Source organism: Oryctolagus cuniculus, chromosome 9 (assembly GCF_964237555.1).
Source record: "Oryctolagus cuniculus chromosome 9, mOryCun1.1, whole genome shotgun sequence".
Classification (NCBI taxonomy): Eukaryota; Metazoa; Chordata; class Mammalia; order Lagomorpha; family Leporidae; genus Oryctolagus; species Oryctolagus cuniculus.
In genome coordinates, this window is record NC_091440.1 from 65,850,026 (window position 1) to 65,864,636 (window position 14,611).

At 41.9% G+C, this 14,611-nt stretch overlaps 1 protein-coding gene across 4 annotated transcripts in view; it reads right to left on the reverse strand.

Moving 5' to 3' along the window:
• HTR2A (5-hydroxytryptamine receptor 2A) overlaps positions 1–14,611 on the reverse strand; it is a 94,553-nt gene that overhangs the window by 42,838 nt on the left and 37,104 nt on the right. For all 4 annotated transcript variants that reach the window (XM_051832243.2, XM_051832242.2, XM_070048807.1 and 1 more), the window contains one exon: positions 12,525–12,725. In XM_051832243.2, the coding sequence (XP_051688203.1) occupies positions 12,525–12,648 (124 nt within the window). In that variant the 5' untranslated portion in view covers positions 12,649–12,725. The remainder of the gene's footprint in view (positions 1–12,524; positions 12,726–14,611) is intronic.

A 14,611-nucleotide genomic window follows, 5' to 3' on the forward strand; every position in this document is an offset into this window, starting at 1 on the left:
TTCTGTGTGGGTGCAAACTGTTAATCTTTACAGAAGATCAGTTTAGCATATATTAAGTATATAAAGAGAATTGAAAATGAATCTTGATGTGAATGGAAGATGAGAGGGAGTGGGGAAGGGGAGGGTTGCAGGTGGGAGGGAAGTTATGGGGGAGGGGAGCCATTGTAATCCATAAGCTGTACTTTGGAAATTTATATTCATTAAATAAAAGTTAAAAAAAAAAAACAAAAAAAACCCATATTGTGGGGAGCAACCGCACTAGACTAAGTTGCTGGAATTAAGACTTATTCTGTGCATCTGCTCTCCTACAGTGTGGCACTGGGAGAGGAGAAAACAGCTTCTACCCAGCTGCCTCCAGTTCAACCAATAAACTGTAGGACTTGCTCCTGATTGGAGGAGAGCGGCGTGCTCGGCGTGTGGGCAGCCGAGTTAGGATTGGCGGAGGAGGACTATAAAGGAGGAGAGAGACGGCATGCACCAGAAACATCTAAGGGGAACATCTAGCTAAGGGGAACACCTGTGCAGCCCCCCCGAGAGCCGGCCGGCGGTGTGCCGCTCCCCTGCGGAAGTGGGGAATGTGGCCAGGGGGAACTGCCCTTCCACGGAGGTGGAAGGGATAGTAGCCAACCCGGGAAGAACCAGCAGCAAACCCGGGGAGGGCCGAGCAGACAGAAGAACAGCGCAGGGTCCTGTGTCGTTCCTCCATGAAGAGGGGGAGCGACATAATGGTGCCGTGACTCGGATATGAAGCCTAGGCAGGGTTTAGTGTCGTTCCTCCACGAAGAGGGGGAGCGACACATATAAAGTCAGTCTTTTCTCCTGGAAAAACAAAGGAAATCGGCTGTACAGCTTTATCTCCTTTTATGACATTTACTTGATTCTACATGAAGCAGGAGGTAGGATTAAGGAAAGAGCTCCTCTTAGTTCACCAGTCCTTTCTTGGTCGCCTTCTGCCATCGTATTTCAGGCTGTGAGGCTCTATCAGATTGGTAAATCAGTTATCTGCTCTGCACTCAACCATTGCAGAAAAACAAATCATCCTAAAAACAGACGGCGCAGTGTTACTCTTTCAATAGGGTCTATGACTTACTCAACCAGGAACGGACTCCATTAAAACTTTACTTATTGCAGAGTGAGTAAACTCAATTGGCCGGCAACCAGATCATGCAAGGCCAGTAAGGCTTCAAATGCCCTTACCTGTGTCTTGACCTCCAACTGGCCCTGACCATGGCTTTTGAAGGTCACGTGGGGACTTAGAAGTAGAATCCCTTGCTAATAGAACAAAGTTCTTGTTCAGCGGCTTGCTGGCAATCTTAGCTTTGGAAACTTAACCGCAGAAAATGGAATTATAAAGCTGCAGAGGATTATCAAAACCTAATTTAATTCCAGACAAATCCTACATAAGACTGATGGTTTTCTAAACTATTTCAAAAGAGCATCAGGGAAATGATTTAAGTCATTCTTATCTTTGCTCTTACATTCTGGGGGCAAGTTACTAATTAGCAGTGCTACCTTTAAAATACAGTGCTATTTGAAATCTGGAAAGGTGCTTTGCTACTCCTTCCCTAATGTGGAGTGAAAACTTCTAAATGAGGACTCTGTAATTCTGCCTCACCTTATCTTTGACTTAAGGAACCAGACTGACGCACCTGCTTGACTAAATCATGCTTGGTTCATTAGCAGTCAATTTCAGCATTTGTTAAATGTATTGAGCTAGTGGTGAGAAACTTGGAAAAAAAGTTCCTGACCTTCAGAGGTCAAAACAGTATGATCTTCATGATTTATGAGAAGTCTATTTAAGTATATCCATGCATTTTTTGGAGACATCAAAATATCTTACACCCCAAGTAAACTTTCCTGTACCCTGTTGGGTGAACTAATGAAGTACCCCAGTGTTGGATCACCTTGTAAGCTACCAATGAAAGTGCTTGCATAAACATACCTGGAATGCACATAAAGCCTGAGACTTTAAGAACAAAATCTATTCATGGATTGCAGCACAGTCACGAACAGATGTGAAGTCTGGCCAAATCCTAAACTGACCCTGCAGGCAGTACTGCTCAGAGCTTTCCAGCTTCCAGACTTCCCCTAAGTTCCTACTGAACCATTCTTTAGGAATATTCTCTAAAAATAGGAATTTCCCCAGGATTCTTAGCATTTCCGTGGCTTTTCTACAGAAGAGTCATCCTTACACAAATAACACATTCTCATGCAAGGGTGGAATCTTAATTTGTGACCATTTCTGTATTTATTTTACATTCATCCTTGCCTGTGAATGCTTCCTGTAAGTGCCCACCAGTATTTCATTTCCATGGTTCAAATTTTCCTAGAAGTCTTTCATTCTGTTTAACACTAAGTGGCTTTTGCAAAACTGAAGAAAGCGGCTTGAGATTGGCAAGGGCAATGGGAGGGCATTTGAAGTAGTAGATGAAAAAGTGGGCACTATGGCAGGGGAATAATGGACAACTTACTATAGTGGGAGAATAAAGGTGAGGTAAACTATGGTAGATGATACGACAGGTGTGGGCACGCATCATAGGGACCTTGTCTTCAGATTTAAAGATCTGTACTCCAACAGCAGACATACAGAGGCTCAAGCAAGACTGACTCAAACCTGTATTTCATATGGTTGACTTCAGTGACAAGATAGAGAATGAATGTGCAAACTCATGGACAGTGTCTGCAGTAGCACAGGTTGAAAGATCAATGCACAAGGACTAGTCAATTGCTAGGATGTGGAAGTGATGAGGGGGCAGAGTCCTGGGTATCTAGTGACTGAATAGACACTAATGTTCTAAGACTTGGAGAAGTGGGCAGATGTCGAATACTGAAGTTTACATATACATATACAAGTAATCCTGCTTATATGGATCAAGACAGTTTCTGGGCAGACTTACACTATTAAAATACCTGTAGTTAAAAACTACAAAAAGAATTGGGTCAAATTATTCATGGGAGGGGAGGAGGAAGTAGACTTGCTCAGTGTTTCAAAAATAATAGAATATCAAAGACAGCAGATGGGGTCTGATGGGGGGGGCTTGAAGGATTAAAACAAATATAAAGTAGAGGTTAGCTGCAAACAGCAGGTGGGTTTCAAGGGAGTTGGTTGAAATGATAACAGATTTAAAAGTACAGAGTGGAAGGGGACCTGGGGTTTTCCCAAAGGACTGAAGTCGGAGGGCTTTGCTTGGCTGTTCTCCTCCCCTGCTCATGCTCTGCACTGAAGAGTTAATGGCACAGTTCAAGGTCAGCACGATGGCTGGGTGTTGGCCTAGAGAAGCAGGGAGAGATGGAAGAAAACTTGGTATCCTCCACAGTCCTGAGTCTTTCACACTGAAAATAGTCATACTGAGTACATCGTTAAAATACAACATGTCTTTTGGATTCAGTTGGAAAAGAGTGGGGCATTGGTTACCTTGAACAGTAAAAGGGAGTGAGGCTCCAGCCAGATGGTATTTTGAGGCATGAATGAGAGGTTATGAATAGAAAATATAGGATAGAATGGTGTTGGGGGTGGAAATAACATGCATTGGAAAGAAGGAGGGAAAGGAGGCAAAGATTGTTTGGGAAAGACAAGATGAAAAAATATGGAAGGGCATGGATATAGTCATAAGGTAGAAAAAGAATTGTGCTGGGTTGCCTGTTCTTAGGGAAGGGGACAAGGTCATCTGCTGGCAGAATGACAATTCAAGGTTAAAGAAAATCTAAATTGGTAAAACACTTGAACTCCAGTAAGGATGCATCAAAGAACTTAAGTAATGACAAGGTTCTGGCTGAGGTTAAACACAGGGAGCCTAGTGCTGCTCAATCACCAGTGAGTTATTTTCTCTGGCAGTTCTGATTTACAAGGGCGCAGCTTCAGTTTGGGCTGGTCATCAGAGCCACTCTGGGTTGGGATCATATCGCGCCAGTGAAGGAGCAGGACACCAAAGGTGCTAGGGATAACTCGATTTTATGATCCTCCATTAGCTCCTGGCTTGGTGAAGATTTCTATTCTCCAGCCTAGGATGGATCAATAGATCTACAAGTAGAAGCCTCAAAAGCCAACGACACTTCCTGACACGTTCCTGACACGTCCCACGGGCAATGTGTGGACATAACTGCTCTGCTTAAAATGGACAGAAGCAACTCAATGTTCCATTCTTCATCTACATTTCCTTTATAGAGAATGAGGAAAAAATTCATAGTTCACATTAAGTCCAAGTTGATCAGCTGATGAAATGTGATACTCCATAGCATGATCACTGAACTCCTCACTAGTTTCCAGTGGCAAGAATGGTGCTCCTAAGTGCCATGTTATTGAGCATGTTTTCCTCTCTGTGGTTAGAGGTTAGCATGCACAGAGAAGTCAGCTGCCACTGACTTGTTCGACTTCTTACTTCTTGCTACTTCTTTCATCCCCTGCCCCTCTAGTTTACCTATCTTATTCTCCTTGAAGAATAAAGAGTTCAGCTAGTTCTCCAAGTTTCCCATTGCATGCTGGTAGATGCTAACCCACAATGATTTCCTAGGAGTGGGAGCCAGAACAGGTAAATGCAAAGCTTTTGCTGATCTGGATGCTCAATGAGTCTCTGAAACCTACTTCTAGGAGATCTTGTATCCATAAGGGAGTTGGGCATCAATCAGGAAAGTCCCAGAAGATAGGATCCCAGTGAATTCCTTAAAATCTTGTTTCAGGCATGGAGTTGGGAAGTGCTCTGGCATAATGCCAGTGGAACACCATCTGGTTTTGAGCATTTTGGTTGGTTGATGTATTCTGAGCACCTTTTTGCCAACCAGAAGATATGACAGGCAAACTAAACAGACTTTATCACCCCTCAGGGATCTAACTTACACCATGCAACTTTTTTCAACTTAAGTGCTAAAATCTTAGGTAGACTTATATAAATATAGCTACGTCATTCCACATAGTTCGTGGTTGTTTAAAAATACAAGAAAGAAGGACGAGAGTACAAAATGGTTAGAAAGTTGATTTATAAAGCTGTATGCAATTCCAAATAACAATTTTTCCCATGGAACTAAAGTTATTTTTAAATCTCATAAGTGAAAATAGTGTCTAAAGGACAATGTGGAGTTACTAAATAACAAAATCCTCAATTGTGTTTTATAGGTGAATTAAAGTCTAGATATATACAAATACGTATAGGAACTTAGATAACAAAGGTGGCATACAAAATCAAAGGGGAAAATAAATGGTGCTGGGACAACATGTGGCAGTGTTGAAAAAGATAAAGTAGATGATAAGCAAAACTCAAAATGGTTCAGTGATTTAAATGTATAAAACAAAGCCATATAGGTAATAGGGAAGAGAGGTTCCTTTGTAACTTTGGAATAGGGAAGGTAATTTTTGGTAATGACTCAAAATTTGGAAACCTTAAAAGAATACTTAGAGTTGAAATCCTATAAAAACAATAGATGGGGATAAAAGCATCAGATGAAAACAGGATACAGGTAAGTGGTGATAACAGATGACCACTTACCAGAAAACCTGAAACCAGGTAGGAAAGAGCTCAAATGTTCAAAAACTTAGCACTACTTTACCTACTTAATCCTTACACTGATGCCCAACTTGGAGAGTACTGCATGAAGTTCGTGGAAAATGTATTATGAAAGAACTATGCATGGGTTTCGATCTTTTTTGCACAAAAATACTTTTAATTCCGTTTTTTCAAACTGAAGTACATGAATGTATACACTTATCTCCCTTTTTTATTACCAGGCACCAGAGACTCAGAAAGGCTATGTAACTTGCTCAAGGTCACACAGTTTGAGGGCAGAGCCAGGTTTCAAACCGGGTTTGACTCCAATAGTTTGGCTTCTAATCATGAAGCTCTGATGAAAGCCCTGTGCAGCCAACTACAGAAAACAAAATGTAAACTTTATCAAGCACGAAGATGCTGAAAATCTCATGTAACAAATATGAATGAAGACTGCAGTGAGCTACATCGTCTCCATTGTCCCTCAATGCTCCCTTATTAGACTTATACCAGCACTGTTCAGGCAAGTGGTTACGTGTGTGAAGACAAGAGATTGGGCCCAGTGGTGTAGGCTTAGAGGTTTGTATTCTCTGGTAAAGCAGATATTGAGGGTTTAGGCTAACGAGCAAATGTGACACAGCTTGGCTTTTACTTCAGAAGTACTGTAGAAAACACATGATCACACTTAGCCTTTTAGGGGGAAAAATACTCGGACTCACAGTAACTCGATCAACCCGTGAGCTACAAATACATTTCTGAAATGAATGAACATTTCTGGAAAGGAATTGAAAATGTTATCTTTGGAGTATGACGACATAAAAATTGACTTCTCATTTTTCTGATACACTGGAGCTACAGTCAGGAAATAAGGTAGCATCTATTTCATGTGGCATTAGCAAGGCAATCATGAAGAAAATCTGTTCATAGATTATAGGATGTCATGGTTATCTCTAATCACAGAAATTAGGGTTATGAGGGGAAAACAAGCTACAGAGAATCTCCAGATCATTCTAATCAAATGCCTCGGTTCTTTGTCATCAGTTTACTTAAAAGCTAGCAGGTAGAAAACTGACTTGATTAATTACATGATCACTCTCAGAATTAGATGGAAGCCTTGGTGAACAGTAGAACGATCATGTAGTAGCAGGAACCAGGAAAAAGATGGAGCAAATATCAATACCAACTGTCAGAAATCGGAGTAACTTAGGATGTGGTTATCAAGGTCATGGTTTGTTAAAACCTAACAAACCTTGAAGATGGGTTACTTTCTCCAGGAAGGCTTCTCTAACCAGTGACACAAGTAAACAGTTGCATTCTCTGCTTAATATATGGGAGTTAGAATAACACACAAATGCATGCCCCAAGAGCTAGAGCAAGACAGAGCTTCCATCAGCTGGTTAACTAACACCCCCCCCCCCCCCGCCCCACCAAAGGCTACATTTCGTTGCCTGGCAGTGGCCAGGAAGGAGCCCAGAACTCTAGCTAGATTGTCCCATAGGGGTGACAGGAACCCAAGTAGTTGGTTATCATCCACTGCTGTCCTGCTCACATTAGCAGGGAGCTGGATTGGAAGTAGAGTAGTAGGGACTTGCACCAGCTTGCCAATGTGGGATGTTGGTGTTGCTAGCAGTGCCTTAACCTGCTGTGACATAACACCAGCCTCAACAAATTCACTCCAAAACACAAGATCACTCAAAATGGTATAATACTTAAAACACAGAAAAATATAAGGGAGAAGATCACAATTACAAGATAAAACGAGGATTAAGAGTCTCAATAGTATGAGAGAATAGAGATCCCCATACATCACCATTAGAATGCCTAGACTAAAACAGCTCATAGCACACATACCACCTGAAATTTGTTTTTTTTTTTTTTTTGCACTTAGGAGCACTCCCCTACTTGACTGTCCTATAGTTCTAACTGAATGTTTAAGAGGTTCAAAATACCTTGCAATTTAGATAATGCCAATATATCTGAACAATAGCCTTCTGACTCTTCTGCTGTTCTCCAAAGTTGCTGTGGTAAACATTCCTATTTGTAGTTCTGGTTTTTCTAAAGAATAGCTTGTCTCAAGTGGGATTAGCAGATGACATACTAATACCTTGTGGTCTAAGAATAAATACACACTTACACATGCAGGATGTGAGCCTGCCTATTGTACTATGTCCAGGACAGCACTAAGTGTTTTACATACTGTGGCAATCATAGGGATGAAAATGAGTATGTATTGTCTTAAATTATGTTCCCATGACTGCTAAAGCTCAACATTTTTCATGAATTTACTTCAAAATGTTTCTGTAAATTGCCTGTTGGAAGGTTTGTGCTCTTGTTAAAATATAGGTGTTCTTCATATCTTAAGGATATGAACATTTGTCACTGATATAATATTTTTCTTCTATTCTGGCCACATCAATGTTTTTCATATAATTGTTTTTCTCCATGGTTTCTGCACATTTTTTACTTCATGCAAAAGATCAAGCCCTTTACTTTATTTGAGAACTAAGGAAAAAACCAAGAACTGGTATTGAAGTTGAATAGGAAAATAACCTAGTGGTTTTTCTGTGATGTTATTAGATATGTACTAGAGATGGCATTGTAGTAGCTACTTGGGATAAGACTCGCACTTTGCCAGTTTGTTAGATGTTGACTGATGGCAATTAGCCAAGTAGTTAGCAGTGATCTCATGGTGTTAAGGATCTAAAAAATGAAGCTTGGAGCACTTAAAAATGAAGAACACATCGGGCTTTTATCTGAGATCATGAAGGAACACATCTGATCTAAAAGGGCAAACTCGAATTCTGACCAAAAGCCCTATTAAAATAATTCAGGGGACTATACCTGCTGAAGCTAAATTATCCTCAGTTTTCTTAGGCAGTACCCAGTATTCAACTAAGAATAAAAATGCAAACAATGTAATTAAAATTGAAAAAACCCTAGGAAGTAGAAATCCCCATGTAAGCCTTATATCTGACATAATTAAGAAAATATATGGGAAAAGCATGTGGGATCATTCCAGAAAGTAGACTATACAAAAATCGGGAAAAACCTATAACTACAATAGTAACTGAAATTAACCATAGATGGGACCCAGCAGCAGGTTAGAAATAGCTGTTGAGGACTAATACTACAGGAAAATAACCTATAAAACTACCCAGATTAAAGCAAGATTGGGAGAGGAAGTGGAAACATGGGTGAAAGACCTATTGGGTGCAGTTTTCAGAAGTGAGGGTTAGTGAGAATGGGGCTCATGCAATATTTGAGGAGATAATGTCAATTTTCCCCAAATGACAAAAGATGTGCCACAAACTTAATTGATACGAGCCCCATTCAAGATCAAAACAAAATTAACCTGCACCTAGGCACACAGTAAAATTACTAAAAGTCTAAAGTGGCAAAGGGTGGCAAGAAGTTGCTACAAAGACTGATCTTGCTTCTTTATGAAAACTTAGTTAAGCTAGAACGTTGAAATACTTTTTCTCAGCATTGAATAAGTGATGTCTGTCAACCTTGACTATTGAGCAAAAATACACTTAAAATGAAAACAACATACAAAATCATGTAGTTTTATTCTTGGTATCAGTTCTCCAGGAATAAGGAACATGAAATGAGGCAGAATCATGAAGAAAGCAATGAACAACAGCTAAGGGTCAATTTATGACAAATACATAAAATCTAATAGAACAGCTAAAATTCTTTTGGGTTTTCAGAAGACACAGCAAAAAGCCAATAGGGGTAAATGGAGCTAAAATGCTCAAACTTTGCACAAGAAATGCCATTGTTTTAGATACCATCAGGGTAAATAATGTGAAATGAAAAGAATAATTGGCAGTCTTCTGAATGGGAATAATGAATTAACACTTCCTCTACTCCTTGCCTTCTAAACTAAAAGTATATGAATAGTCATTTGGCCTGGTGGTTAAGACACTGCTCAGGATGCCTGTATCCCATACCAGAGTGTATGTGTTTTAGTTTCTGTTCTTGACTCAGATTTTCCACTAATGTGCATCCTGGGAGGTAGCGGATGATGGCTCAGGTACTTGGGCATCCCTGACCCTCATGTGGGCAGCCTGAATTAAGTTGCACATTCATGGCTTCTGCCTGGCCTCAGCTGTTAGCATTTAGAGTTAATCAGTGAATAAGAGATTGGTCTCTTTGCCTTTCTAATCAATAAAAATTCATGAGAGAAGAGCCATCAGGATGAGAGATCTGGAGCTATTTTCTTTATAGCCTTTCGAGAATTAAGAGGCTGGTGGTGTTGTGCAGTGCGTCGAGCCAAAGCTTATGATAGAGGTATCTCATATTGCAGCACTGGTTCGTGTCCTGTCTGCTTCTGATCCAGTTCCCTTTTAATGCACCTGGGGAAAGCAGAGGAATGTGGTTCAAGTACTTGGGCTCCTACCACTCATGTGGAGACCTGGAGGGAGTTCCTGGCTTCAGTCTGGTCCAGCCCTAGTTGTTCAAGCCATCTAGGGGGTGAACTAGCAGATGAAAGATGTTTCTGTCGCATTACCTTGCAAATAAATCCTGGCAGGGGAGAATAAGCTTTAAAAAAAAAATTACTTTTCCTTAAATACCTTGGGTGGAAAATGGAAATCTCTTTTAACGAGGCTAGAAAATGAAGACCTGTAAAAATCATCTACCAACAGAAAAATCATCCTAGTCTGATATTTATGATTAAATGCCAGGGCTCCAAGGGCAGTTTGATTCTCAAATTCACCAAAGAAAACTTGGATATATCAATGAGTTAAAGAGGAAGAACTGATGTTATAGTTGCCAAAAACTTTAATCACTACTTGACAAAAATAAGTTGGATCACAGACAATAATCAACTTGTCAATTTTGTAAACTTGACATTCATGATAAATGAACTTTGAGGACATGATGGCAAGTCAGACAGGCACAATCTCACTTTCATGAAGCATCTAAAATGCTGACATGGCAAACGAGCAGGGGGGTGGGGAAATGTTCAACATACAGTTAGGTTAAATCGGTTCTAATGTAGTGCATAACAACTATAATTCTGAATTGTGTTCTTGAAACTTGCATAAACCTTACCAGAAAACGCAAGGAACTAGGGTGAGGTGAAAAAGTATGTTAAACAACTTGATTGTAGTCATTTCACAAAATGTCTATAAAATCATTGCACACACTAAGATCACATGACTTTGTGACATACTTCAATAAAACTAGAAAAATTCCAGCTGAACTAAAGACCTAAACTTAAATCTCATAAAGCAAAGAATCTGAAAGTAACTGAAGCAGAAATGCTAGAAAAATACTTGGGCTGAGCCTCCTCAGGCCCTTCGTTAGTTCTTATCTGCGCCCTCTCCCGCCCCCCTCCCAGCCATATATCTCACAGGCCTCTGGGACAGGGTTTAGGTAAGTCCATTTTTCTTAGGTTTTCTTATCTGTTAGAGCTCATTAAATGCTTGTCTCTTCTATTTCAGTAGTCGCAGTGCTCAAGAACATAGCAGATATGTGATAAGTTTTGATGAAATAGATGAACAACAACCTTGGCCAGCACCCCCACAACCATTCTAGCATGCCTGTCTCCTGGGGCAATAGCCAGAAACAGCCAGTGACAATCTCATTCCACAGTGGACAGTGTAGGCTTTGGAGTCAATGACCTGGATTGACTCCTAGATGTGAGTGATGACATCCTATGTAACTTGCCTCTCTGCAGCTGACTGCCTATAAGTTTCGTAGGCTACTAAGTCTGTGGCTCAGGTGCCTGGAAACTGCTATACTTTGTTACTGTTTGTTGGGATGTTGGACTAAGATGGGAGAATTGCGGTGTGTGTGTGTGTGTGTGTAAAAACTTGCATTTCTTAGTGGTAGGACAACTTATGGGGGTAAAACTAGAGTAAATGTGTCAATAACTTTGCTGCTTCATTCACACCATCCTTAATCTCCTTTTGCTCATTTTCCCCCTCTGGCAATCTGTCTTGGTGGTCCCGCACCTGGGCTGTACTTCACCTGAACCAAGTCCTAGGATGCTCTTCAACAGGGTTTTATAAGCAGCTGGTAATGCAAACAGCTGTCCTTTTACTGTCACTCCTTTTAGAATGAATCCAAGATTGCACAAACTTAAACCACAAGCATCTTGTGGCAAAAACTCTGCCAGACTCCCTCCCTGAACAGCAGAAAGATCAGGGCTAGGTGCTGGAAGCTCAGTTCTTGCCTGGTTAGCCACAAACCCACTGTACTCATGTTTCCTACTGCATCAAACTCTTATAATAGGCTCTCCTGTCTACCTCAAACCATGATGTGAAGTCCACAATCTAAAATGCACAAGATTTCTCATACGTGGAGAACATGTAAGTATGATTCATACCCATCAGAACTGAGTAATCTCAAAATAGCTTGCTAGTTGTGGGGCCTAGCACAGTTCATGTCACTCTGAGTCCTGGTTTCCTTGTCTGTGGAATGACTGTGGGGTGTGTGACAGAAGAGCAGCCCAAGAGGGTGGGTGTATGGTCAACCTAGCCAAGAGGGTTGAATCACTTGGTGTGGTGTCATAGCAGGAAGAGAGGCCACAGAGGCCATGGGAAAGCTGAAATGCATTGCTCCTAAGCAAGTTTTGCCACTTAGTTCCATCCACACCTTTTCCTTCTGAGCTATGGAATCTGGTCACCTGGAACTTTTTTCTACACTCTAAGGCACTCTTAGTTCTTGAGTATGAGATCTGCATCCTTAGACTGACCACAGGTTCAGCAATGATAGAAAATGAGGTCTCTGGGAAACACCCAGGTTTAGTGACCTTGAATGTGACTTGGGGAGAATAGTGCCATTATTCCTGTGTGTGTGTTAAACCTTACTAGCATTTGTATGATATGCAAAGCAATACACATTCACATTGGCGGGCAATGACATAAACAGATTTCCTTTCCTAAAGCACTTCTCGTCATTACTATGTTGAAACACATCTTGAGACGGGTAACATAGATACAGGATGTCAGGGCTCAGTGCACTGAAACAGAGCAAGTCTCTTTGGAAAGTCACACTGCCATTTCTAAGGTGATGCTGAAATGTGTTCCCACTCACCTACAGAGATGGTCCAAACGGCAATGATCTTCAGAAAGGCCTTTGTTCTGGAGTTGAAGCGGCTGTGGTGGATGGGATTCTGGATGGCCACGTAGCGGTCAAGTGAGATGGCACAGAGGTGCATGATGGAAGCCGTGGAGAAGAGTACATCCAAGTAAATCCAGACTGCACAGAGCTTGCTGGGCAGAGGCCACCTGTACCCTGGGATGCAGAAGGACCATATCAGGAAGCAGTCTTGCGCCTCTTGGGGTGTGTGGGTCATACCCTGTGATAAGTTTGTCTCAGACAGGCAGAGGTGATGGCAAAGGGCAATGAAAGGAACAGTGCTTGCTAGCAACTGTCTTTAACTACATTAAGTCCTGCTGGCTGTGAATAGGGGGTTCACAAGTTTCTAATACCTGAAATTATGTCAGTGCAGTGAGGCATATTCAAATTGTCCCTCTTGAGGGGCCTTCTCTTCTTAAGATTCATTTGAAAATCAGAATTGGGAGAGACAAATCTTCCATTTGCTGGTTCACTCCCCAAAATGGCTACAATAGCCAAGGCTGGGCCTGGCAGAAACCACGAGCTGCTTCTACGTCTCCCACATGGATACAGGGACCCGAGCATTTGGGCAATCCCCTGCTTTCCCAGACACATAAGCAGGGAGCCAGGTCCCAAGTAGAGCAGCCAGGTATCAAACCAGCACCCACATGGGACGTCAGTGCTGCAGGCGGCCACTTGACCCACTACATCACTGTATTGGGTCTTGACAATTTATGTCAAAAGGATGACTTGCCTCTGTTTTTGCTCCATAACTCTGCCTTTCAAATCTTAAAGTTTGACTTAAAGTATGTACATGCTTTGGGGTCCTCTGTTAGCACAGCTTCCACACTACACTGCTGTTATTTACCCGTACGTGTATTTCTCCAGATTGTAGGTCCCTAAAGTTAGGGACTGTCTCTTAGCCATTGAGTTCCATGGTCCAATCCCATACAGTGATGGTAAAGATAGTGCAAGATGATAACTAAATTAAAAATCCACACTGGGAATATGTCTTTGTTCAGAAGGATGAGATTCTAATAACACTGTTAGTACTAAAGTTGTATTTTGAGTGTGAGGGGATGAATTGAAGAAAAGTATGGATGTCTTTGTTCTGAGTTGCTTTTTGGAGGCAGTTGTTCACAAACTTGAGTGAGCAACAGCCTAGATGGCTGCTTAAAACGGGCTGCTGCACCTGCCGCAGAGGTCCTGACCTAGTGAGGCTGGGGCGGGCCCAAGCTAACTTTTTTTAAGTAGGTTCCAGGTGATGGTGATGTCAACTGGTTCACGATCCCACGTTGAGAGCTGCTGCGTAAGGCAGTGGTTCTCATCCCTGGTTGCACTGTCAGTCAGCAGGCTAGCCTTAGGGTAAGTCCTGATGCCCAGGCAAAGAGCAGCCCAGGGAAATCATTTCAGGAGGGTGGGAAGATGTTGGTTCCAACCATAAAGTGTTAAAAAGACAGACAACTCCATTATTAGGTGCATGATGGCTCACCTGCTGTACTAGAAAGTAGGGCATACTTTATGCATGTAAGCAAAGTGTCCTTCTTTGAGTTTTGGAAGGGAATCGATGGCTATATAACCATTAATCCTGATAACCGTAGGAGCAGTGAGGGTTAGCTCTGCCTGCATGTAAGAAAACTTACAAAGCATACTTTCTATTACAGACCTACAAAACTGAACAAACTTTCCACATACAACTCTGCTTTCCCTACCACACAAATGCTACCAGGGTTATTTAGACAAAGGGTGAAGGATACAAGCCTATTATTTCAGACCCTTTCAGTCAAAATGGGACGAATTTGAATTTAAAAATAAGCCTTCAACACTGCCTGGAGCGGAAGCTGGCTTCTCCTGTTCGGATCTGATGTCTGCTGTTGGAGGGGCTTTCCCCTACCAGGAGGTGGCGGAGGCCTAGATAAGGAGGGGGCACTTCCTTGGGAGGGGTGGCTCCGGTCTCGGGAACCGGTGGCACCCTTGTTGGAACAGGCTAAGTGCAGAGCAGCTGCCGCAAGGGGGCGCCGTTGCACCCCGAGTGGGTGGTACCAGGGGTCACGACTGCCTTC